Source organism: Lithobates pipiens, unplaced genomic scaffold, assembly GCF_037356315.1.
Source record: "Lithobates pipiens isolate NorthernLeopardFrog02 unplaced genomic scaffold, aLitPip1_a1.2 Scaffold_8, whole genome shotgun sequence".
Lineage (NCBI taxonomy): Eukaryota > Metazoa > Chordata > Amphibia > Anura > Ranidae > Lithobates > Lithobates pipiens.
Window position 1 is genome coordinate 101,940,229 of NW_027507903.1, and position 25,682 is coordinate 101,965,910.

Below are 25,682 nucleotides of genomic sequence, written 5' to 3' on the forward strand. Positions count from 1 at the left end.
TTTCTGTAAATAGGACCATGAAGCCATGCACATATATATCAGTACATATGAAACTAGCTTTTAGATATGGAGAAAATGTATGTTGAAAAGTTGTGTTGGAAAAAAACATAAGACTTTTTTAAGTGTAACAAATAATCATAATAAAATTTACTCATGGTAGCTGTTCTTTATTATGGCAGGAAGGTACAATATTGCATGATGACATTTCTATTATTACTTATGTGCTCACCATCAACCCAAGTAAAAAGCTCCCGTTGAATATCTCCAACACTTGCAGACGTAACTGCTAAGATAACATCATGAAATGAAGTATTCTTGATCTTGACTGTTTCATCTACTGTGAACAATCTAAAATAAAGATATATTACAAAGCTGTATTATCTTTTCCTAATTGAGACAATAGATAGATAGATAGATAGATAGATAGATAGATAGATAGATAGATAGATAGTTTCATGTAGCAACAGAAATAGTAACAAAAATAAACATTAAAAAGTGCCACCAGACCCAGGTTAGATGGCAGTTGGTCAATATGCACTGCCATTTCCTGTTCTTTGGGCACCTTCTCAGCAGATAAATGTAAATTGTAAATGGAGTTTACACCTTAGAGAGGTTCATTCCAATTCTGTGAAATTTTTGATTTTACCTGAATTGCTGCCCTTCTCCATTACTGCATGGAGACATGGCCCTAATTTTCTAGATTCCAGATTTATGTGATGGAGTTTTTTTATTAACACTGGACTCTGCACAATCAACAATCAATATCTTTTAAGGCTGAACTCCAAGGAAAATTCATGACCACCGAAGCAGTGGGGCACCTCTGCATTGCAAAGGGGTAAATTCTCCTTTTTATTGAGTACCTTTAATTTCAGTTTTACTTACCATATTCCTCACTCCCCAGGCTTCTACCACTTTGTATAACCAGCAACCAGAGACACTTTTCTTTGGTGCTCTGCCTTTCATTTGTCTTCTGACGTCATCTTGTACAATGCAGGAACAGCACTTTGGCATTGTGAGTCAACATGCTGAGAGCTCACCTACAACCTGGCATGTCAGAGGGAAGAGGAGTGTGCTGGCTGCCAGGGAAGCAAAGGTAAGTAAAAATGCTTTTTTTCCACTACCCTAGACAAAACACACATTTCACTCTTGCAATGTGGGGATCCCCACTGCAAAGGTAGTTTTGAATTTTCCCTAGATTTCATTTTTAAGAAAGGTAATCTTTTCTTGACCATCAAACCTATGATTGAAAATGTATTTTATTTCCCCTCAACCCAGCCAGCTTTTATGATGCTACACATTCATTAGCAAGTTATCTCTCAAATAATGCAGTGAAAACAGTGGTGTTGCAACAGCTACAGGGCCCGTGCACTTAGGGGAACTCTAAAAATGTGTGTCTCTCTCTCTCTCTCAGGCCGCGTACACACGCGCGGACTGTTTGCCCAACCTTGTTCGTCAAACAGTTTCGGCAAACAGTCCGCTCAAAATTTGCATGAGCGGACTTGCCCACACACGAGCGGACTGTTTCAACGAACTGTTTGCCAAACAGTCCGCTCAACTTTTGAAATGAACGGACTCGCCCACGTAAGGCGGAGGCAAATCCGCCCATTTCGAGCGCGTGTACAGGTAGGCGGGGCCCGCAAAGGAGACGTTGCGGGCTCCGCCGCCTGGAATGGGCTTAAAGGGGAACCCCAACGCCGAAAAAAATCGGCGTGGGGGTTCCCCCAAAGTCCACACCAGACCCTTGTCCGAGCACGCTACCCGGCCGTCCAGGAAAGGGGGGCGAGCGAGCGCGCCCCCCCTCCTGAGCCGTACCAGGCCGCGTGCCCTCAACATGGGGGGGTGCCTTGGGGAAGGGGGGGCCGCGCGGCCCCCCCACCCCAAAGCACCTTGTCCCCATGTTGATGAGGACAAGGGCCTCTTCCCGACAACCCTGGCCGTTGGTTGTCGGGGTCTGCGGGCGGGGGGCTTATCGGAATCCGGGAGCCCCCTTTAAGAAGGGGGCCCCCGGATACCGGCCCCCCACCCTATGTGAATGAGTATGGGGTACAATGTACCCCTACCCATTCACCTGTGAAATAAAGTACAAAAAAAAACACAACACAGGGGAAAAAATATTTTATTGCACAGCTCCGGGGGTCTTCCGTCTTCGGGGGTCTTCTCGCCGGACTCCTCCGCTATGTGTGTGTAGCTCTTTTACTAGCGGAGGAGTCCGGCTTTCTTCCTCCCCGCCGCCGGCCTCTTCTCCCGACTTCGGGGGTCTTGTCCCCCTCTTCGGTTCTTCTGCCGGGCCACCGCGCCTTCTTGTAGCTCTTTTACAGGCGGTGGCCCGGTCTTCTGTCGCCGCTGCCTTCCGTTCTTCTGTCCCCCTCTTCGGTTCTTCTGCCGGGCCACCGCGCCTTCTTGTAGCTCTTACAGGCGGTGGCCCGGTCTTCTGTCGCCGCTGTCGCTGTACGGCCGGGTAGCGTGCTCGGACAAGGGTCTGGTGTGGACTTTGGGGGAACCCCCACGCCGATTTTTTTCGGCGTTGGGGTTCCCCTTTAAGCCCATTCCAGGCGGCGGAGCCCGCGACGTCTCCTTCGCGGGCCCCGCCTACCTGTACACGCGCTCGAAATGGGCGGACTTTCCGAGCGGGAACAGTCCGCTCATTTCGAAAGTACAGCGGACAGGCCCACACACGGGCGGACTGTTCGCTCAAACACAGTTTCAGCGGACAGTTTTTCGGAATTTCCGAAAGACTTTGTCCGTCCAACTGTCCGCTGAAACTGTCCGCTGAAAGCCCACACACGAGCGGACTGTCCGCCCAAACACTGTTCAGCGGACAAGGTTGGGCGAACAGTCCGCCCGTGTGTACGCGGCCTCACTCTTCACAATTGAGCAAAACAGATGTTATTTTTTCATATAAACTTATAAATGAGGCCTAGTGTTAACAAGGGATTTTAATAGTCATAGGTTTAATAGGTTGGTTGAGACTTTATATGTTGAATGGGCATTTTTAATATTAAAATATTATGAAACTCTTGGAGGGTGTTGGTTTTATTTTGCTTTGGAGACACGGAACTTGGGCTGTGTCCTTGACTTTAAAACCTACAGAAGAAAGAAGAACTTTTCACATATGACTGGAATGTAATGCAAAATGTTTGCAGAGAGATTCATGCTTAGATCTATCCTGTTCTTGTTCCTTTACAAAATAGTAACAGTTGTGTTGCTAAAAGGTGCATTTATTTTTGAGTACTAATGTGTATTGTGGATGCTTTAGCTCATGCAGTATGTTCCTCTTTCTATATTATGAACTACTATGTTGGGCATTCTGTTTGAAGGAAAATAATAAAAATAACATTTTACAAAGTAAGGATATCTGAGTTTGTACCTGCTTAGCAGTTATTAATATTTACCCATTTCTTGAATTTTCAAACCAGAATCGGTCTCCATCTCGTAAGCGCTGAAACTGGTCCAGAGCAATGGCAGTCAGAAGCTCCCCTGGATCTCCAAAACTCTCCAGCATGGCACCCGGAAGCAGCTCTAATTTATTTATATCATTGTCATAGAGTGTTGCCAAGTCATCAAACAACTACAGTGTGGAAAAAAATATATGTTACTATGCTAAAAGCAATGACGCTTTCTTTTGAGTACTTAAAGATCTACAGTGCCTTGAAAAGTATTCATACCCCTTCAAATTTTCCACATGTTGTCAGGTTACAAACAAAAATGTAAATGTATTTTATTGGGATTTTATGTGATAGACCAATACAAGGTGGCACATAATTGTGAAGTGGAAGGAAAATTATAAATGGCTTTCAATTTTTTTTTACAAATAAATATCTGTAAAGTATGTGTCAATACTTTGTAGAACTACCTTTCACTGCAATTACAGCTGCAAGTCTTTTTTGATATGTCTCTACCGGATTTGCACATCTAGAGAGTGACATTTTTGCCCATTCTTCTTTGCAAAAAAGCTCAAGTTCTGTCAGATTGGATGGAGAGCGTCTGTGAACAGCAAGTTTCAAGTATTGCCACAGATTCTCAATTGGATTAAGGTTAGGATTTTAAATAGGCCATTTTAACACATGAATAAGCTTTGATGTGAAACATTCCATATGTAGCTCTGGCTGTATGTTTAGGGTTGGTGTCCTGCTGGAAGGTGAACCTCCTCCCCAGTCTCAAGTCTTTTGCAGACTCTGACAGGTTTTCATCTATGATTGCCCTGTATTTGGCTCCATCCATCTTCCCATTAACTCTGACCAGCTTCCCTGTCCCTTCTGAAGAAAAGCAGCCCGACAACATGATGTTGCCACCACCATGTTTCACGGTGGGGTTTAGGATGATGTGTCCCCTACATGGCTTTTCACAAACTGCAAAGGAGACTTCTTATGGCTTTCTTTCAACAATGGCTTTCTTCTTGCCAATTTTCCATAAAGGCCATTCTTGTGTGGTAGGTTTGCAGTTGTGACATACTCTTTCCATTTTGGGATGGTGAATTGAACAGTGCTCCATGAAATGTTCAAAGCTTGGGATCTTTTTTTTTATAACCTAATTCTAATTAAGCTCTTAGTAGACCTCTACGTACAATGGTATATTCATTTTAGCTTAAGATTGGTTATATTTCTTTTAGGTACTGCTCTAGTAGGTAGTGTCAGTATGCTAAGAACCATAAAAAGGTTCTAGGCCCTAAATCTCAATCTCTTAAAAGGTATCAAATCCCAAATTTGCAAAATCTTGCAGTTTACCAGTCCTTAAATTTTAGGCTAAGAATGTTTTCAGAAAACAATCTGAAATATCTGTTGATCGTCCCAGAAATGTAACGTCCTTGCAACTTCCTGTGAAATTAATTGGAGAACAATTGAATCTTTTAGAACGCTGGAGTGGCCCGTCCATTAGGGTCACCCGGGCATTGCCCCCTCTATACTCTCCACCCCCTATATGCAGTGGATAGATTCATGCATAGCCTGAATCTATCCACGGCCACTACTACCACCCCTATTCATGTGTCCGGCCCCTTTCGGGTCACCGCGCATATGGATTAGAGCAGCCAGGTTTTTTTTTAAGAACCTGATTAGAGCCATAGGCTCTAATAGGCTTCATAATAGGGTGGATTTGGGAAGCAGAGCATTCCATCTGGAGCCCACCAAGGCGTGTTGCAACAGCGAAATGAAACTGTGGAAGCTGCTTCAGAAGAGGACCCCAGACACCAGCTTTCCCCGAGCCCACCATGCTCTCACCGCCCGCATCCAAAGTAAGGACAGCGGGTTATGGTGGGGGGGCTGTGTTAGTGCCGCCACTGCTAGAACGTCTAATCCTGTCATCACTTATGCAATGAAGATGAGCAAAGGCAGACATGTTTTAATCCCAATCTGGGTAACAATCATGGCTGCCTCTATAAATACAGTTGAGTGACTGAGCAGAGCCAACACAGGAAAAAAAATGTTTTATTCATTAAGATTATCAGATGAAAAAACAAAAAATAAAATAAAATCAGAACTATTTAAAATGATTGCAACTACCATATCTAAGGATTAGCAAATTGCAATAACTAAAAACAAAACAAAAAACTAGATGAGTAGTTGTTTATAATATGGGCAGTGTCAGAAAATATTTTTTATAGTAGTAGTGTAATTAAAAGTTTGGTGAAAGTTATTCACTGAGCTGATAATTGCTGCATCATCCTAGTGTGAAAGTCGTTGAGAAACACTGATTTTATCAGACATGCAGGATATTTTAGTAGGAGAGTACTAAAGATTAGTGATGGACGAACGTTTCGCCCGGCGGTCGTTTCGCGGCGAATTTCCGACATTCGCGGTCCGCACGTTCGAACGCCTTTTTCCGTCGTTCGCCGCGGCGGACTTACGTGTTTAATGTATACAAGAACTTTAACCTTTGGTGACACGTTTATCATGTGATACAGGACAGCCAATTGAGACATGACAGCACATGGACACTTGGACATTCCCCCTAACCTATAAATACACCCGATCCGGTGGCCATTTTACATTCTTTCTTCTGTTACGATAGGGACAGGTTCCTGTGTGGAGTAGGGAGAGATAAACCACTAGCTATTTGGTACACAAAAGTTCTTTTCAGGACTGGTATAGGTGTTAGGTGTTGATAGGTTTGCTGTGCTGCTGATTCTTGCAGCAGCCTGAGTGTCTTTTGTTAGTTTAGAGAAAGGGAAAGGACGGTGTATGCTACAGGGACAGCCAGATTAGTCTTTCATCATCATCATCATCATCATCATCATTAGCTGTTACTATCAAGGTCCACAAAAGAGCTGTTCCAGTAACCACTAATCGTTCTCTTTTTTTGCCAATTTGTATAGGGACAGGAAGGAAGCAGTGTTGTCAGGCAGTGAGGGTAATTTTAAAGACTTGCTGTTATTATTAGTTCCACAAAGGTTCTTTTCAGGACTGGTATCAGTGGTACAGTAATAGGCTTGTACATGTATAATATTCTTTCTTCCAAATATAGAAAGGATATTATACTTGACTGCTGCCCTTCTGCTGCAGTCTGCTAAACATTCACAACTCACTTGTTCCACAAAAGTTCTTATAAGGACTGGTAACTTGGTATAGGGTGCTACGGTACATAGGCTTGAGTGCGGTACAGTCTGCTGTTCTGTAAGGACCGCTATCGGTCCACAATAGATAGGGTTGACGTGCACCACTGCTGACCGCTGCCCTATACTGCAGCAGTCCTTCAGCGGTATAGGGACTGACGTACAGTCTGCTAAACACTAATACACAACCTGCTTGGTCCACAAAAGTTCTTATAAGGACTGGTAACTTGGTATAGGGTGCTACGGTACATAGGCTTGAGTGCGGTACAGTCTGCTGTTCTGTAAGGACCGCTATAGGTCCACAATAGATAGGGTTGACGTGCACCACTGCTGACCGCTCACCTATACTGCAGCAGTCCTTCAGCGGTATAGGGACTGACGTACAGTCTGCTAATCACTAACACACAACCTGCTTGTTCCACAAAAGTTCTTATAAGGACTGGTAACTTGGTATAGGGTGCTACGGTACATAGGCTTGAGTGCGGTACAGTCTGCTGTTCTGTAAGGACCGCTATCGGTCCACAATAGATAGGGTTGACGTGCACCACTGCTGACCGCTGCCCTATACTGCAGCAGTCCTTCAGCGGTATAGGGACTGACGTACAGTCTGCTAAACACTAATACACAACCTGCTTGGTCCACAAAAGTTCTTATAAGGACTGGTAACTTGGTATAGGGTGCTACGGTACATAGGCTTGAGTGCGGTACAGTCTGCTGTTCTGTAAGGACCGCTATCGGTCCACAATAGATAGGGTTGACGTGCACCACTGCTGACTGCTGCCCTATACTGCAGCAGTCCTTCAGCGGTATAGGGACTGACGTACAGTCTGCTAAACACTAATACACAACCTGCTTGGTCCACAAAAGTTCTTATAAGGACTGGTAACTTGGTATAGGGTGCTACGGTACATAGGCTTGAGTGCGGTACAGTCTGCTGTTCTGTAAGGACCGCTATCGGTCCACAATAGATAGGGTTGACGTGCACCACTGCTGACTGCTGCCCTATACTGCAGCAGTCCTTCATCGGTATAGGGACTAAGAGTTTTGTCACAGGGTCATTTAAAAAATGACAGGCAGAGGAAGAGGCAGGCCCTTCCGCAGGGGTGGTAGGGGTAGGGCAGGAGCAACAGGCTTGAGCCAAAGTGGGAAGTTGCAGAAGGTGCGTTCAATTACTTTAAAGGATGCACCAGACTTGGTTGAGTGGCTCGCTCAGCCTTACTCTTCTGCACCCTCCTCATCCTCTCGATCTGCACCCTCTTCTTCACTCTCTGCTATGTGCACCCCCAAAGACACTACCACCAACAACACGACCACCACCACCACCACCACATACCTTCCGCTTGAGTCACTGGAATTATTTTCCGATCCATATCAAGAGGACATTTCTGATGCGCAGCCACTCTTGGTATTGGATCAGGAAGAGGAGGTAGCAACAAGCGCTACTCAGCAGTCTGACGACAGTACCCAGATCAGCCCAAGGAGGAGGTTGGTCCCCGGTGTTGCTGCCTACTCCGAGATCTCTACTTATAGCGGTGGGGAAGGTGACGTTGATGATGACGTGTCTAGTGATGTCACGTGGGTGCCCACAAGAGAGGAAGAGGAGGGGAGTTCAGAGGGAGATATGGACCAGCAGATAGGGAGGAGAAGCAGGAATAACTTACATTGCACAGGAGGGACAAAGCAGACTGCAAATGTATCAGGAGCGAGTCATCGACCATGTACGGTCACATCTGGCGCTCCCAGGACACCGGCACATGGCTCCGCAGTGTGGGCTTTTTTTAACGTGTCCGCTGCTGACAATAGCGTTGCCATCTGCAATCTTTGCAGTCAACGCGTTAGTCGCGGTAAGCCCAATACTCACCTAGGGACGACCGCCTTAAGAAGGCACATGAGCAGCCATCACCGAGCCCAGTGGGAGCAACGGAACACACAAAGCCACACTGCAGGCTCTCACCGTCCAGCCTCGTCTTCTACTTCTCCTTCTCCTCTCTCCTCACAATTGTCCTCCACTCCACCTTCCATCACGCCAAGCTCACATTTTTCTGCAAAAAGGCAGGCTTCCGTGGGCCTAATGTTTGAGCGTAAAAAAATGATGACGCCGGATAACCCTCTTGCCCAACGGTTGGCGGCTGGCTTGTCAGAACTCATAGCCCGCCAACTACTGCCATATAAACTGGTGGACTCGGAGGCCTTTCGCAAATTTGTGGCCATTGGAACACCACAATGGAAGGTCCCAGGAAGGAAGTATTTCTCAGAGAAGGGCATCCCAGAGCTATATGGCCATGTTCAGCGGCAAGTGAATGTATCTCTGGCACACAGTGTCGGTGCCAAGATACATCTGACCACAGACACGTGGTCTAGCAAACACGGGCAGGGAAGGTATATCAGTTTTACTGCCCACTGGGTGAACCTTCTGACGGCCGTCAAGCATGTAACCCGTGGCACCCGTGTAGATTTGGTTTTACCGCCACGGATTGCATGCAGGCCTGACTCTTCTTCTCCTCCTCCTACTCCATCCTCCTCCCTCTCCTCCTCAGCTGCCTCCTCCTTTTCCGCTGCTAGCGTCTCTTCCGCTGCACCGCCCAAGCTCCCCAGAACCTATTCCACATGCCAGGTGAGACGTTGCCATGCCGTGCTGCGTCTGTTGTGCCTGGAAGCAAAGAGCCACACTGGCCCGGCACTCCTTTCAGCTTTGCGTTCACAGGCAGATGAGTGGCTAACACCGCTCAATTTGACAGTTGGTAAAGTGGTGTGTGACAACGGTGCCAATCTGCTTAGCGCATTGAAACAGGGCAAAATCACGCACGTGCCGTGCATGGCACACGTCTTAAACTTGGTCGTGCAGCGATTCCTTGTCAAATACCCTGGGGTCCAGGACATCTTGCGGCAGGCAAGGAAAATCTCGGCCCATTTCAGAAGATCTTACACGGCCATGGCTCGCCTTGCTGACATTCAGCGGCGACACCATCTGCCGGTCAGACGTCTTATTTGCGATTGCCCGACGCGATGGAACTCAACCTTCTATATGCTTGATAGGCTGCTCCAGCAGAAACGTGCAGTTAACGTCTACCTGTATGAACTCTGCGAAAGAAACGGTTCTGGGGAGCTGGGTTTTTTTTCACCGCGCCAGTGGCTGCTCATGCGCGACACATGCAGACTTCTGCGGCCATTTGAGGAGATCACCAAACTGGTCAGTCGCAGCCATGGCGCCATCAGTGACATGGTACCTTATGCCTTCTTTCTGGAGCGTGCATTGCGTCGTGTCATTGATCAGGCTGTGGAGGAGCAGGAGCGGGAAGATGAGGAAGTCGCAATGCTGGATGAATTCCCAGGGGGGGCTACTCTATCTGAGACAAGTCAACAACAGGAGTCTGATGAGGAGTCAGAGGAGGATGGTGCCGGGGCGGATGAGCAGGAGCAAGAAGAGCATGCTTTAAACCTTTCTGGGATCCCTGTTGTGCGAGGATGGGGAGAGGAGAATGAAGAGGACGACATTATCCTGGATGATGAGCAGGAGCCAGGCCACCACACCGCTTCCACTTTAGTGCAAATGGGGGCCTTCATGCTCCAGTGTTTTAATAGGGACCCCCGTATAAAAAGCATGAGGGTCAAGGACCAGTACTGGGTGGCAACGTACTTAGACCCCCGGTACAAACACAAAATGGCGGAAATGTTACCGCCGTCGCAGAGGGCTGTCAGAATGCAGCACTTCCAGGCCTTGCTTCGAGAAATGCTGCATTCTGCTTTTGCGTGCGCTGGCAGAGGAGCAATTCCCACTCCCAGAGAAGGATTTGCGGGTACCAATCCAACAGCGCCTGCAAGAAGAGGCCGGTTTGAAGATGTGTTGGTGACTTCGGATATGAGGTCATTCTTTCAGCCGACCCATCGACAGGTGTCATCCGGATCCAGCATCAGGGAACGCCTAGACCGTCAGGTGTCCGACTACATTGGGTTAACGGCCGATGTGGACGCTCTGAGGAGTGATGAACCCCTAGACTACTGGGTGGGCAGGCTTGACCTCTGGCCAGAGCTTGCCCAATTTGCAATCGAACTGTTGGCTTGCCCCTCATCCAGTGTCCTGTCCGAAAGGACGTTCAGCGCAGCAGGGGGGATTGTGACCGATAAGCGTACTCGCCTAGCTCACGACAGTGTTAACTACCTCACATTTCTAAAAATGAATGAGGCATGGATCTCGGAGGAATTCAACACATGTGACCAGTAGACCATGTATATGTCTATAAACTATTTTTTTAATCAAGCACACAGACCTTCTTAATTCATTTGGCTCACTTCCTTGACCCAAAAAAGCACACCGTACTATATGCCCCTACCCTCCTCTTTGAAGAGGTTGAGCGGTGTCATATTTCTACTGGGGCTGCTTATGATATCCCTGTGCTGTGCTGACTTCCTCCTGGGGGTTCTTATTATGAAGGGATCACACTATCCCTGTGCTGTGCTGACTTCCTCCTGGGGGTTCTTATTATGAGGGGATCACACCATCCCTGTGCTGTGCTGACTTCCTCCTGGGGCTGCTTACGGTGCTGCTGTCAGTGCTGTATGTCACGGTGCTGCTGTCAGCGCTGTATGTCACGGTGCTGCTGTCAGCGCTGTATGTCACGGTGCTGCTGTCAGCGCTGTATGTCACGGTGCTGCTGTCAGCGCTGTATGTCACGGTGCTGCTGTCAGCGCTGTATGTCACGGTGCTGCTGTCAGCGCTGTATGTCACGGTGCTGCTGTCAGCGCTGTATGTCACGGTGCTGCTGTCAGCGCTGTATGTCACGGTGCTGCTGTCAGTGCTCTGTATTACGGTGCTGCTGTCAGATGCCTCTATCACGGTGCATGTGTCATTCCGGTATGTCACGCTGCTGGTGATCATCTCCTGCACCCTCTTCTTTGCCTACCCTGGTCCCTGACCTTCCCTCTCCTCCATTGCCTTCATTAGCTCCATAGTCCTGAATTGTTAGAACAATTTCCCAAATAAAATAAAAATGCTTGTAGTTATCGATCCCAAATTCACCTCATACATGTATTATGTCATTGTCCAGATGGTGGGACTACGTTTTACCCCCTAATAATTACCACGTGGCCGCAAATTCGACATGAAGGTTTGCAAAGTTCGCCTCCCATTGAAGTCAATGGGGCCCGCGGCGAACGTTCGGTTTCGCGAACGTTTGAGTCCGTTCGCATTTCGCTTTCGCGAAACGTCCCGTCGGAAGTTCGTCCATCACTACTAAAGATATTCTGGTCCGGCAGAACTTGAGGCATGAAAAGAGTCTGTGTGATCTTAATCCTGTGGCTGTGAGATAAAAATCAGTTTTCGGGTCTGTATTAAACAGACGGACTGTAAAATACCCAGATCCAGTTAAACACATTTGAAACAGCTTTTATTACTTAAAAATAAAAAGGGAATGTCACTAATTCCATAATTACTGAACAGCCATCGTTGCCAAAATGCAGACGTCCATGTTAAACTTGAGTTGCTCAAATTCAACAGAAATCAAAATAACTACATAAGCAATGTACAAAATCCTATATAAAAATGTTTTTTTTTTTTACAAAAAATACATAAAAAAGGACAAAAAAAACAAACAAACATCATTGCTGTATCTGCATTACAAAACTGTGTAGGAAAGCATATCTGTAGAAGGCTGACACTCAGTAGAGTAACATTTTTCTATCAATATGCATCCCCTAAGCTGAACCATGTGTTATCAGGTCACTTGGCCTAGTGCAAGTTATGTTTTATTTTGATGAGCTCATGTGTTCTGCTAATTGTTCTTTACCAACCTAATGTTACATAGTTACAGGCGGGTTGGTTTACTAAGTCTTATGCATAATCTGCAGACATGAATTTATATTCAAAATCTAGCATATACCAACCTGCCTATTTATCTGATACAGTCTTGAATTAATCTCCTCCCAACTTGTAACAGGTGTCAGTCCAAAGTATTCTCTTCCATGGTTATAATAGCAAAGTCCAAAGTCCCGGCCTCTCTGAATGCTGTAGGATATGATGTTCAAAGCTTGGGATATTTTTTTATAACCTGACCCTGCTTTAAACTTCCCCACAACTTTATACCTGACCTGTCTGATGTGTTCCTTGGCCTTCATGATGCTGTTTGTTCACTAAGGTTCTCTAACAAACCTCTGAGGCTTCTTAGAAGAGCTGTATTTATAGTGAGATTAAATTACACACAGGTGGACTTTATTTACTAATTAGGTGACTTCTGAAGGCAATTGGTTCCATTAGAATTTAGATAGGGGTATCAGAGTAAAGGGGACTGAATATAAATTTCCTTCCACTTCAAAATTATGTACCACTTTGTGTTGGTCTATCACATAAAATCCTGATAAAATACATTTATGTTTTTGGTTGTAACATGAAAAAATTTGTAAAATTCAAAGGTGTATACATACTTTTTCAAGCCACTGTAAATGCCAACTTGGTGATATTTCTTTTGCTAAAGCATTATTTATCGTGCAAATTTCCATTTTTTTTTTCAATTCTACAAAAAAAAAAATACATACATATATATATATATATATATTTTTTTTTGTTAATCTCAGCGCTGTTCATCTTCTCCAGCTTCTTAACATACACTTGATGTCTACTGATAGTGATAATGTATCAACTGGCAAACATGGGTGACAGTGACAATACAGGTTTAAGGTGAAGCGGTGTTCACTTCAATCCTATAATCACATGCAAGTGAAAATTCTGTTTGTTTTTTTTTCATTTCCTTTGCACACTATCGGGCATTCTAAAGGAACACAGTGGGGTTTATGTACCGTACTAAAAGTAGAGAGAAAAACATTTGATGCAGCTGTGCATGGTTGCCAATCAGCTTCTCACTTCAGCTTGTTCAATTAAGCTTTCACAATATACTCCTGGAAGCTGATTGGTTTCTATGCAGATCTCCACCAGATTTTGCATTCTCCAGGTTTAGTAAATCAACCCCATTGTCACCTTATTTTCTAAGCTAAATGAACATTCACTTTTCTATACAGGCACAACACCTTTTAGTGTTTTGTAGGCCCAATTGATTAAGCTCTTAGTAGACCTCTACGTACAATGGTATATTCCTTTTAGCTTAAGATTGGTTATATTTCTTTTAGGTAATGCTCTAGTAGGTAGTGTCAGTATTCTAAGAACCATAAAAAGGTTCTAGGCCCTAAATCTCAATCTCTTAAAAGGTATCAAATCCCAAATACAAATATGTAAAATCTTGCAGTTTACCAGTCTTTAGATGTGCTTTTTAGGCTAAGGCCGCGTACACACGGGCGGATTGTCTGCCCAACTTAGTCCGCTGAACCGTGTTTCAGCGGACAATCCGCTCGTGTGTGGGCTTCAGCGGACTTTTTCAGCGGACAGTCTGACGGACTAAGTCTTTCGGAATTTCCGTAATTTTGTCCGTCCAAACTTGGTTTTGTCCGTCCAAACTTGGTTTCAGCTGACAGTCCGCTCGTGTGTAGGCAAGTTGGACGGACTAAGTATGGCGCATGCTCAGAAAGGATTTACACGGCCGAAGGTTGCATTGCAGTGTATTGGATGTCGTTTTTCTAGTCCCGTCGTACGTGCTGTACATGTCATCGCGCAAGCTTTCAGCGGACTGTTTGTTCATCGTGTGTGGTCAAGTCCGTTCATTCAAATGTTGGATGGACTGTCTGTCGGATTGTCTGACGAACTTGGTTGGGCAGACAATCCGCCCGTGTGTACGCGGCCTTAGAATGTTTTCAGAAAACACGGTAAATATCTGTTGATCTTCCCAGAAATGTAATGTCCTTGCAACTTCCTGTGAAATTAACTGGAGAACAATTGTATCTTATAGAATGCAGGGGTGGCCCATCCATTAGGGTCACCAGGGCATTGCCCCCCTATCCTCTCCACCCCCTATATGCAGTGGATAGATTTATGCATAGCATGAATCTAACCATGGCCGTCACTGCTGCCCCTATTCATGTGTCCGGCCCCTTTCGGGTCACCTGGCATATGAATTAGAGCGGCCAAGGTTTTTTTTTGAAGAACCTGCTTAGAGTCATAGGCTCTAATAGGCTTCATAATAGGGTGGACTCGGGAAGCAGAGCATTGCGTCTGGAGCCCACCAAGGTGTGTTACAACAGTAAATGAAAATTTGCTGTTGCAACACTGATCCTCCTCCCAGCCAATCGGGAAGCAGGTATGAAACCTGTTTCCCGATTGGCCAAAACGTCAGGCGATTATATTGAACGCCTAGCATCGGGAGGAGGAGAGAGGAGACACTGTGGAAGCTGCTCCACAGTGTCTCCTCCCTCGTGAGCCTGCCACGCTCTCACCACCCGCATCCAAGGTAAGGACAGCGGGTCATGGTGGGGGGGGGGGCTGTGTTAGTGCCTCCACTGCTAGAACATCTAATCAATCCTGCCATTGCTTATGCAATGAAGATGAGCAAAGGAAGACATGTTTTAATCCCAATCTGGGTAACAATCATGCCTGCCTCTATAAATACAGTTGAGTGAGTGTGCAGAGCCAACACAGGAAAGAAAATGTGTTATTCATTAAGATTATCAGATGAAAAAACAAAAACAAAAAAAAATCTGAAATATTTAAAATGAATACAACTACCACATCTAAGGATTAGCAAATCACAATAACTAAAATGTTTGTTTTTCTGTTTAGATAAACTTTAGGAGGATACAATACAGAAATTCTATATGCTATTCTTGTTTCTCTTAAAGAAAAACAAGTCCTTTTAGTCTTTGTTCATTTTACAAGTAATGACTTGCACCTTACATATGGTTTCATTTCTTGACCTTCAGCTGGACAATCTGAGTGACAGAAAAGCCAAAGGAAGGAAGACACAAGCAACTGGCAAATCTACCACCAAAGTGAACCTATAGCTTTTCCCTGCATGGGCAGTTGGCTTGATATGGATTTGACCAAGTTTGCATTATTTATTGGTCATTATAAGTAGTTGTTCTACTTCTACCCATTAAAAAAAAAAAAAAAATTAGATGAGTAGTTGTTTATAATATGGGCAGTATCAGATGAGAATTTTTATAGTAGTAGTGTAATTAAAAGTTTGGTGAAAGTTATTCACTGAGCTGATAATTGCTGCATCATCCTAGTGTGAAAGTCGTTGAGAAACACTGATTTTATCAGACATGCAGGATATTTTAGTAGGAGAGCATAAAGATATTCTGGTCCGGCAGAACTTGAGGCATGAAAAGAGTCTGTGTGATCCTAACCCTGTGGCTGTGAGATAAAAATTCCAGTGTAACAGGCAGGTGGGGTCTGTATTAAACAGACGGTCTGTAAAACACCCAGATCCAGTTAAACACATTTGAAACAGCTTTTGTTACTTAAAAATAAAAAGGCAATGTCACTAATTCCATAATTACTGAACAGCCATCGTTGCCAAAATGCAGACGTCCATGTTAAACTTGTGTTGCTCAAATTCAACAAAAAATCGAAATAACTACATAAGCAATGTACGAAATCCTATATAATTATTATTATTTTTTTTACAAAAAATACATTAAAAAAATCATTGCTGTATCTGCATTAAAAATCTGTGTAGGAAAGCATAGGTATAAAAGGCTGTCACTCAGTAGAGTAACATTTTCCATCAATATGCATCCCCTAAGCTGAACCATGTGTTATCAAGTCACTTGGCCTAGTGCAAGTTATGTTTTATTTTGATGAGTTCTGCTAATTGTTCTTTACCAACCTAACCAACCTTACCAAATGTTACATAGTTACAGGCGGGTTGGTTTACTAAGTCTTATGCATAATCTGCAGACATGAATTTATATTCAACATCTAGAATATACCAACCTGCCTATTTATCCGATACAGTCTTGGATTAATCTCCTCCCAACTTGTAACAGGTGTCAGTCCAAAGTATTCTCTTCCATGGTTATAACAGCAAAGTCCAAAGTCCCGGCCTCTCTGAATGCTGTAGGATATGTAATCAGTCCGGGAATATTTGAAAGATCCATACCAGTAGTCTGTTATGCAAAATAATTATTAAAAATCAATTTACTCATGCATGTCACTGCAATGTGTTTTGTGTAATATCTGCTGTGGTCACCTATATCCTCCCACTGATTTAGATGCCCATTGAATCAATGCCTACTGTAATTCTAATTATAAAGGTGCACTTAAAGGAACAATCACTAAAATAATAGTAAAATGCTCTGCTCTGAGAAATCACCTTGCAAGTCAGGGCACGGTCTATTTAATTCCTTATCATACTAGCAGGTAACAGACTGCTAGATGCTGCTGTTTGCTGTCCTGCACTGATTGTCTATTTTGATATGTTCTTGTGTTTTGTTTTTTTCTTATGTGACTCTTTATTTCCCTGTACATGTTGAAAACGTAATAAACAGATTGGAACATGAAATAATAGTGGAGAGGATATCATTACCATCGCCACCCAATGAATATTCACTTCCCTGGTTTAAAATCAGTCAACTGATGAGTTTAAATGGCGATCTCACTTTTACTATCACTGGTAGCAAAAATTCACACACCCAGTGGTACAAGAAAAAGTAAGTATATCTTACTGGATACATTCACTAATGAATTTAAAGAATAATTCCACTTTTGTTGAGAAAAAAACATTCCCCTCTGGGCGATCTTTGTAAATTGCAGGAATTATAACAAACTGTGGCAGATTCCTACCTTTTGTTATTCTGAAGAAACCTGTTTGATTGTGTCCATGTGTCAAGTGACTCAAATGGGAGTGGTTTCTTAATTATTAACTAGCTGTTGCACTTGCAGGGCTCTAATGAGGAAAACGGCAGGGTCTGCATCCCTTTAGATATGAATTTGTATTGGGAGTGTCTTACCAAAAAATGTAATTTTTGTTGCAGCGGACGCCTCATATCTGACATACAGACATTTCCGAAAATCAGTGAGCCAATCACACAAGCAGTAAATTATGGTTTATGGGGGCGTTCTGTACACATTCTGTGTACAGAACACCTCCAGGTAGCCATACTGCATTTTACCGAAAATTACACAGTTTCAGATTGAAAAGGAAAGGTCATTTTTTAATAACATTCAACTACAATATGACTTGAGCCACAATTGTATGTGCTATAATATTTGTTTTTATTTGCTATTTTTTCCCCACAAAAGTGGAGTTACCCTTTAAGCTATACACCTGAAAACTAAGGACAGGCTATATTTACAAGATCTGCAAGTAATGATATGCTAATAGCAATAGTACAAACAGCAAAGTACTTATCATTGTATGTGCTTATATCCAGCACTATAAACACCTCAATACAAAATATTGTCTCACACCTCTTAAATCTTCAACAACAATGCTATCTTCATTTTCAGCAATCTGTGAAGCCATTCCAAACAACAATGCTTCAACATCTTGGGCTGTCGGCATTTGTTGACTCTGTGATAATATTGATAAAGACGGATAAAATAACATAATATTAAAGAACACAAAAACTGAACACTATTTCTAAACTCTAAGGCTGCTTTCACACTGGGGCGGTATTCAGGCGTTACAGCGCTAAAAATAGCGCCTGTGTAACGCCTGAAAAAAACGGGCCCCTTTAACTCCAGTGTGAAAGCCGGAGGGCTTTCACACTGGAGCGATGCGCTGGCAGGACGGTGAAAAAAGTCCTGCTAGCCGCATCTTTGCAGCGGTGAAGGAGCAGTGTATTCACCGCTCCTATACCGCTCCTACCCATTGAAATCAATGGGACACCGCGGCAATACCGCCGGCAAAGCGCCGCTGCGGCGGCGCTTTGCGGGCGGGTTTAACCCCTTTTCGGCCGCTAGCGGGGGTTAAAACCACCCCGCTAGCGCCCGCACACCGCCGCTAAAACGACGGTAAAGCGCCGCTAAAAATAGCGGCGCTTTACCGCCGACGCTGCTCCCGCCCCAGTGTGAAAGCAGCCTAATAGTATCTAAGCATAAAAAGCCTACCCATAAATCAGTATAATAGTACTTGATAATTTTCAGTCCATTTCTCATTTTTATGAATGATGAGCTTCTACTAACTAAGGGTTACAGATGAGTTCACGGGCACTGTATTGTTTACAATCAATATTTTTGCATAAGATTATTTTGTTAGTTGCTCTAACTACATAGACTAGTTGGGTTCACACAATTCCCACAATACCACAATAAAAGATCTTTCAAACAAGCCCCAAATGATCTTGTTGGCTGCTTGTGCTGTGAAGAAATTCATTCTCAAACAAACCAGGATTACGTGTCCTGCTTCCATACAGCGGTGCAGGAAACTGTCCGGAGTGGCATGTGCTACATTAACTAAGCAGATAGACCTGTTATATCTACATCACCTACAGCAGATCCTATTTCAGAGTGATACTGAATACTACCACAGGTCTGCCCTAAATTTAAAGTAGTAGTAAACCGCAACAAAAAAAAAATCAGCCACCGTGCAGGTTTAAGTCATAATGTACTAATATGCACAGCATACTAGCACATTATGACAGACTTACATGAACACAGAGGCCTCAAGCGCAGCGCTATCACTGCTCCCCACACTTCCACCTTCACCTGGTCTTCCTTTCAGGTTACAACCAGGGCCATGATGATGTGCTGGAGCCCCTATTCCGCTACGTAGCTCTGAAGGTACCCCACGGATATGCTGTCCCTTCAAAGCGCATATGCCAGTGATGTCACTGGCTGAATCCTGTGTAAATATGTCCTAAACAGTGCAAGATTAGGAGATATTGACTGTACCTACAGGTAAGCCTTATTGTAGGCTTTCCCTTTGGTTACAGGTTAAAAAATGAACTTTGCTTCCACTTTAACAGAGGCAATACTGTAGTTTTCCATATAAAAACTGTCAGAGATACCTGCCAGGTGTGACTTTGTCTTGTGAGGTGTAAGCTGTCAGTAGATAGCTCACATCCCTCTCTCTGCTCATGCGGTGATTACACTAAATGAGCAGAGCATAAAGGGTTAACAACCTTCCTCCTCCCTCTGCAGGCATTGTCGCTGCTTGCATGGGGTCACTTTGCCATTTTATTTTCTTAAGTGCCAAAGGATCTTGTCTCAGCACAAAATTCACCCTTTGCTGCTGACAACTAAACCATTTTGAGGTTCTCATTATAAATTAGGAATTTGAGGCTTTCAAGTAAGGTCATAGTTAGGAGGAGTAGATACATATATTGTTTGCAGATTCAACCTTATTCATGACTACATAAATACGACCCAATCTGCTTGACTGTCTGCAACTTCTTTAGTTGTCATTTTTTATTTTTTTTTATGGTTCCTTCTCTAGTCCTGAGCAACAGAATCTCAGGAAACGGGACACGTCTGTTGGTATACCCTTGACTGGAGGACTGCTTTCATAGTGGTCTGGGTCTGTCTATACTAATTCATATTTTCCATCAGCACCGGGCATGCACTTCTACAGGAAGGAACCTTTAAAGTTCTGATGCACTAGAAGTAGGTGGGTCGATCGATGTTTTTTACGCCATTTATTTCACCCTGTGGGCAGTCTTTGAATGCATTTTGGAAGAACAAAAACATATTTTTTATAATTTTAGGAAAATAGCTCATTGGGACCGCCTCCATCTATAAAACAATTTCTAAAGTTTGAGAAAACAAACTAACAATTACAAAATATAGTATCTCACAAAAGTGAGTACACCCCTCACATTTTTGTAAATATTTTATTATATCTTTTCATGTGACAACACTGAAGAAATGCCACTTTGCTACAATGTAAAGTAGTGAGTATACAGCTTGTAAAACAGTGTACAACCTGCAGCACATCCGGGGTTTAAACAAACTTTTGAGATTATCTCTCGCAACCTCTGGTGGCCATCGATTAGGCAGGTTGTGTTAGCCTTCGTCCAGGCCTGTGAAGTTTGCGCCAGAAGCAAGAGCAGTACATCTAACCCCCCTTGTCTCCTACGTCCTCTACCAATACCTACCTGTCCCTGAGCCATTTATCTATGGACTTTATTACTGACTTGCCTCTGTCCCAGGGATGTTCCACGATCTGGGTGGTGGTAGACAGGTTCAGTAAGATGGCCCACTTTGTTCCACTTCCGAAACTTCCATCTGTTAAAGAACTGGCATCTTTATTCATTAAACATGTTTTCAGGCTCCATGGGACACCAATTAACATTGTCTCAGACCGTGGCTCTCAGTTTATAGGCCAGTTTTGGAAGGCCCTTTGCTCTCAGCTGGGGATTAAATTATCATATTCTTCAGCATATCATCCTGAGACAAATGGCCGAACAGAAAGGACTAATCAGACTCTAGAGGTACGTTGTCTGATGGCTAAAGATGAGGTGGAGTGGGTCAACATCCTTCCATGGGCAGAGTTTGCCTTTAATAATTATGCCAGCACATCTTCAGTTAACTCTCCTTTCTTTTGCGTTTACGGGTTGCATCCTCGTGTGTGTGTTCCTTTGATCTTCTGCCCTCTGATGTTCCAGATGCCAACACCACGATTGAAAACTTCTCCAAAATCTGGTCTGATGTAAATCGTGCTATTTCTCACTCTGTGCAGACTTTTAAGAAAATGGCTGACAAGAGGCACTCAAAGGAACCAGGATATAAAGTTGGTGACAAAGTGTGGCTATCATCTAGGAATCTGTCCCTGCATGTTCCATCTAAAAAGCTTGGCCCAAAATTCATTGGGCCGGTCCCAATTTCGGAGATTGTTAATCCTGTGTCCTTCAGATTAAAACTTCCCCCATTCATGCGCATTCCAAATGTCTTTCATGTTTCATTGTTGAAACCTGTTCATTCCAGCCTCCAAGTAAATGAACCAGAACCTGTGCATGTGTTGGACAATCGAGATTATGAAGTGGCATTTATTCTTGATTCCAGATGAGTGCGCAATTCCTTACAATATCTTGTTCATTGGAAAGGTTTCGGCCCAGAGGATCGATCTTGGGCCCAGAACCTGCGAACAGACCTAAAATTTGTGTGAACTTTAGAACTCCACGCCAATTTTTTTAAAAAAAATGGCGTGGAGTTCCCCCCAAAAATCCATACCAGACCCTATCCGAGCATGCAACCTGACAGGCCACAGGAAAATAGGGGGGCAAGAGAGCATCCCCTTCCTGAACCGTACCAGGCCACGCGCCCTCAACATTGGGAGGATGCTTTGGGGGTCCGTGACCCCTCAAAGCACCATGTCCCCATGTTGATGGGGACAAGGGCCTCATCCCCACAACCCAGGCCGGTGGTTGTGGGGGTCTGGGGGTGGGGGGCTTATCAGAATCTGGAAGCCTCCTTTAACAAGTGGACCCCCAGATCATTATATTGATGCACGGATGACCCCGCCCCCGCTGATGTAAAGCAGGTTTCCCCTTGCGTTAGGGGGGGCGGGGTCACCCGCACGTCACTGGGGAAGCCTGGGTTTACCCTTGCGTCAGGGGGGTGGGGTCAGGTGACAGGTGGCCCCGTCCTCCTCAGCTAAGACCTGTCAGGCTGCCGGGATTCCTGCGGTGTCTCCGGTGGAGACAGGAAGCGCTGCGCTGGATGTCATGGGGAGAGATCATCCATCGCTGGATCCCACCAAGAGTGGATTACCACCGCTGGAATCTTTTTTTTATTTTTTTATTTTTTAATAAAGGACTTAACAGGACCCAACAGTGTCTGTGTCTTTTTTAACAATTGTTTACACCTTCTTTGTGAAATGGTAGGGGTACAATGTACCCGTTCCCATTTCAAACAGGGGGGGTGGTATCTAGGGGTCCCCTTGTTGAAGGGGGCTTCCAGATTCTGATAAGCCCCATGCCCGCAGACCACCACAACCAACGGTCAGGGTTGTGGGGATGAGGCCCTTGTCCCCATCAACATGGGGGCATGGTGCTTTGAGCGGTCACAGACCCCCAAAGCTTCCTCCCAATGTTGAGGGCATGTGGCCTGGTACGGTTCGGGGGGGGCGCGCTCTCATCCCCCCCTCTTTTCCTGTGGCCTGCAAGGTTGCACGCTCGGATAAAGGGTCTGGTATGGATTTTTTTTTAATTTGGCGAGGAGTTCCCCTTAAAATCCATACCAGACAGTATGGATATTTGGGGGAAACCGCACGTCACTTTAAAAAAAAAAAATTGATGCGGGGTTCCCCTTAATATCCATACCAGACCTGAAGGGCCTGGTAATTGAAATTGGCGCGAACCCCACGCATTTTTTTTTTATCAATGACTTTCAATGACTGTTCTCTGTATTACAGGGAGACGACAACTCATTATAGCCGCGAGTGCTTTTAAATGACTTTTTTTCCTGCAGAAATTACACTTTGTACAGGGACAGTTCTAAGTACGGGAAACATGCGCCCCTTTACAGGCATACTATACACACACCCTAGGTACAAAATTTAAAAGAATATTACACTTTTATTGTTTCACTTTAAGCATTATTAAAATCGCTACTCCCGAAAAAACGTCAGATTTTGCATTGATACATGTCCCCTGGGGCAGGACCCAGGTCCTCAAACACTTTTTATGACAATAACTTGCATATAAGCCTTTAAAATTAGCACTTTAGATTTCTCCCATAGACTTTTACAGGGTGTTGCGAGGCTTTTCGAATTTGCCACGAACGGGCGAACAGGCAATGTTCGAGTCGAAAATGAGTTTGACTCGAAAATCAAAGCTCATCCCTATCCAGGACCAGGAATTTGTAACCCTTCAGTCTCTGGGAACGCGTTGCACAGATCTTTCTGCAAGGCCTCCCAAAGATGTCTCATTCTCTGCTCCCTCTGCAACAGCAAGATAAGGTCCGCAACCTTACCCTTGTACTGTGGATCAAGGAGGGTTGCCAGCCAGTAATGATCCCTCTCCTTGATCTGATGAATATGAGAATCCTTCCGCAGGCATTGCAGGATCAGGGAGGCCATGCCACGTAGGTTAGCTGAGGCATTCAGTCTGGAGTCCTCTGGGTCACTAAGGATGACATGATCCGCAGCCACCTCCTCCCAGCCACGTACAAGTCCACGGGTTTCTTGGGACTGTAAATTATCCCTAAAAGACTGTTGCTGATGCTGAGTGCCAGGCTCCATCTCCATGCTGACACAATCCTCCTCCTCCTCTTCCTGTGGGATCGGCGGGCCAGCAGGAACACTGTCTGGATAAAGGGGGCCTTGAGAGGCAAGTCCTCCTCTTCCTGCCTCTGTTCTGCCTCAAGTGCCCTGTCCATTATTCCATGCAGCGTATGCTCCAACAGGTGGACAAGAGGGACAGTGTCACTGATGCATGCACTGTCACTGCTCACCATCCAACCGAGCTCCCCTGACCCTATGCTGGTACTCATTGATGGCCCTCTGCTGCGTGTGCAGCCACTGCAGCATGGCCAACGTTGAGTTCCACCTGGTGGGCATGTCACAGATTAGGCGGTTCTTGGGCAGGTTCAATTCCTTTTGGAGGTCATCCAGCACTGGCATTATTTGACCAGCGGAAATGCACACAGTCTTTCCTGGCCTGCCTCAGGACATCCTGTAAGCCCGGGTACCTGCCCAAGAATCGCTGCACCACCAATTTAAGGACGTGAGCCACACAGGGCACATGGGTCAGTTGTCCCTGTCGGAGGGTGGAGAGGTTGATGCCATTGTCGCAAACCACCATTTCTGGCTTAATCTGGCGTGGCGTCAACCCTGCAGTGCTGACAGAATCTCTGCCCCAGTGTGGCTCCTGTCCCCCAAGCACACCAGTGCAAGCATAGCATGACATCTTTTTGCCTGCATATTTGCGTAGCCCCTTGAATGCCTACGGAGCACCGCTGGTTCCAAAGACAAAGCACAGGAAGAGGCCATGGAAGAAGAAGAAGAGGTGGGAGTGGAGGAGAGAGGTGTGTCACAATCACCAGTAGTAGCATTTTGGAGGCATGGTGGTGAAACAACCTCCTACACTACTGCACCTTGTCCTGCATCCTTCCCAGCTGCCAGAAGAGTCAACCAATGCGCCATGAAAGATAAGTAACGTCCCTGTCCATGCCTGCTGGACCATGAGTCAGAGGTAATATGCACCTTACCGCTGACCTCCCTGTCCAGCGAGGCATGGACATTGCCTTCCACATGCCGGTAGAGAGCCGGAATCGCCTTCCATGAGAAAAAGTGGCGTTTGGGAACCTGCCACTGAGGAACCACACATTGCAAAAATTCACGGAAGGGGGCCAAGTCTACCAACTGAAAAGGCAGCAGTTGAAGTGCTAGCAATTTAGCCGAGCTAGCAGTCAACCGTTGGGCATGTGGATGGCTGGGAGTGAACTTCTTTCTTCGGTGCAGCAGCTGGGGCAGGGAAATTTGCCTGGTACAATCGGACATCGGTGTACCACTAGCAGATTACCCACAAGTACTTGGCTGTGACACACCAAATTCTACACCTTCATTCCTCTCAGTGCAGGTTTCAGAGAGGACTGAAGGTATAGTGGGGTTGGAGATCCCAGCTGATGAGGAGCAAGGAGAGGTCCGCTTTGCTCTTTGGTGTGGCTCTTTTAGGTACGCTTGCCAATGAACTGCATGGCAGGTCGACATATGTCTGGTCAAGCATGTGGTGCCCAAGCGGCTGATGTTTTGGCCTCCCGAGATATGCTTGAGACATATGTTGCAAATAGCAGTGGTGCGATCTGATGCACTCGTCTCAAAAAAGGCCCACACCAAAGAACTTTTGGAATAACGTGCAGAGGCAGAACCCTGCACAGGCGGAGCTCTGCGGTGTGATAGCCTTAAGCTGGCCCCTGGAGGGCATCCTGCCTCATTGGAAATGTACCTCCTCCTCCTGTCTCCTATCAGTCACCCACGTGGAGTCAGTGACCTCATCATCCCCTCCCTCCTCATCACTGGACCAAACCTGGCAGTATGCTGCAGTTGGGGGAACATGGCTGCCAGATTGCTGTCCTTCTTGGGCATCCCCTCTCTCGGGGCTCACGTTACTGCCTTCCTCTAGCTGGGTATCATCATCATAGCCTTCAAAATGCTGGGCATCCTCATGGAGCATGTACCCAACACTGTGTTCAAACAGTTCAGGGGACTCCTCAGGAGGACATGGGGGGGCTAGGGAAGGAGTGACTGATGCCATTGAGACCAGGGAAGAGGCCACATTGGCAGCTGCTTTACCAGTACCCTGAGCCTAGGTGAGAGAGGATTAGTACGGCTTGGTCATCCCCTCTACCAAGTCTTCGGCATGTTGCGGCTCA

General features: G+C 45.3%; 1 protein-coding gene across 1 annotated transcript in view; it reads right to left on the reverse strand.

Annotated features, from left to right (window-relative positions):
• LOC143963684 (dual oxidase 1-like) overlaps window positions 1-25,682 on the reverse strand; it is a 246,905-nt gene that overhangs the window by 110,595 nt on the left and 110,628 nt on the right. Inside the window, exons 12-15 of the mRNA XM_077473400.1 lie at window positions 17,838-17,940; window positions 16,362-16,534; window positions 3,393-3,568; window positions 230-348 (exon numbers count right to left, since the gene is read on the reverse strand). Coding sequence (XP_077329526.1) covers window positions 230-348; window positions 3,393-3,568; window positions 16,362-16,534; window positions 17,838-17,940 — 571 coding nt within the window. The remainder of the gene's footprint in view (window positions 1-229; window positions 349-3,392; window positions 3,569-16,361; window positions 16,535-17,837; window positions 17,941-25,682) is intronic.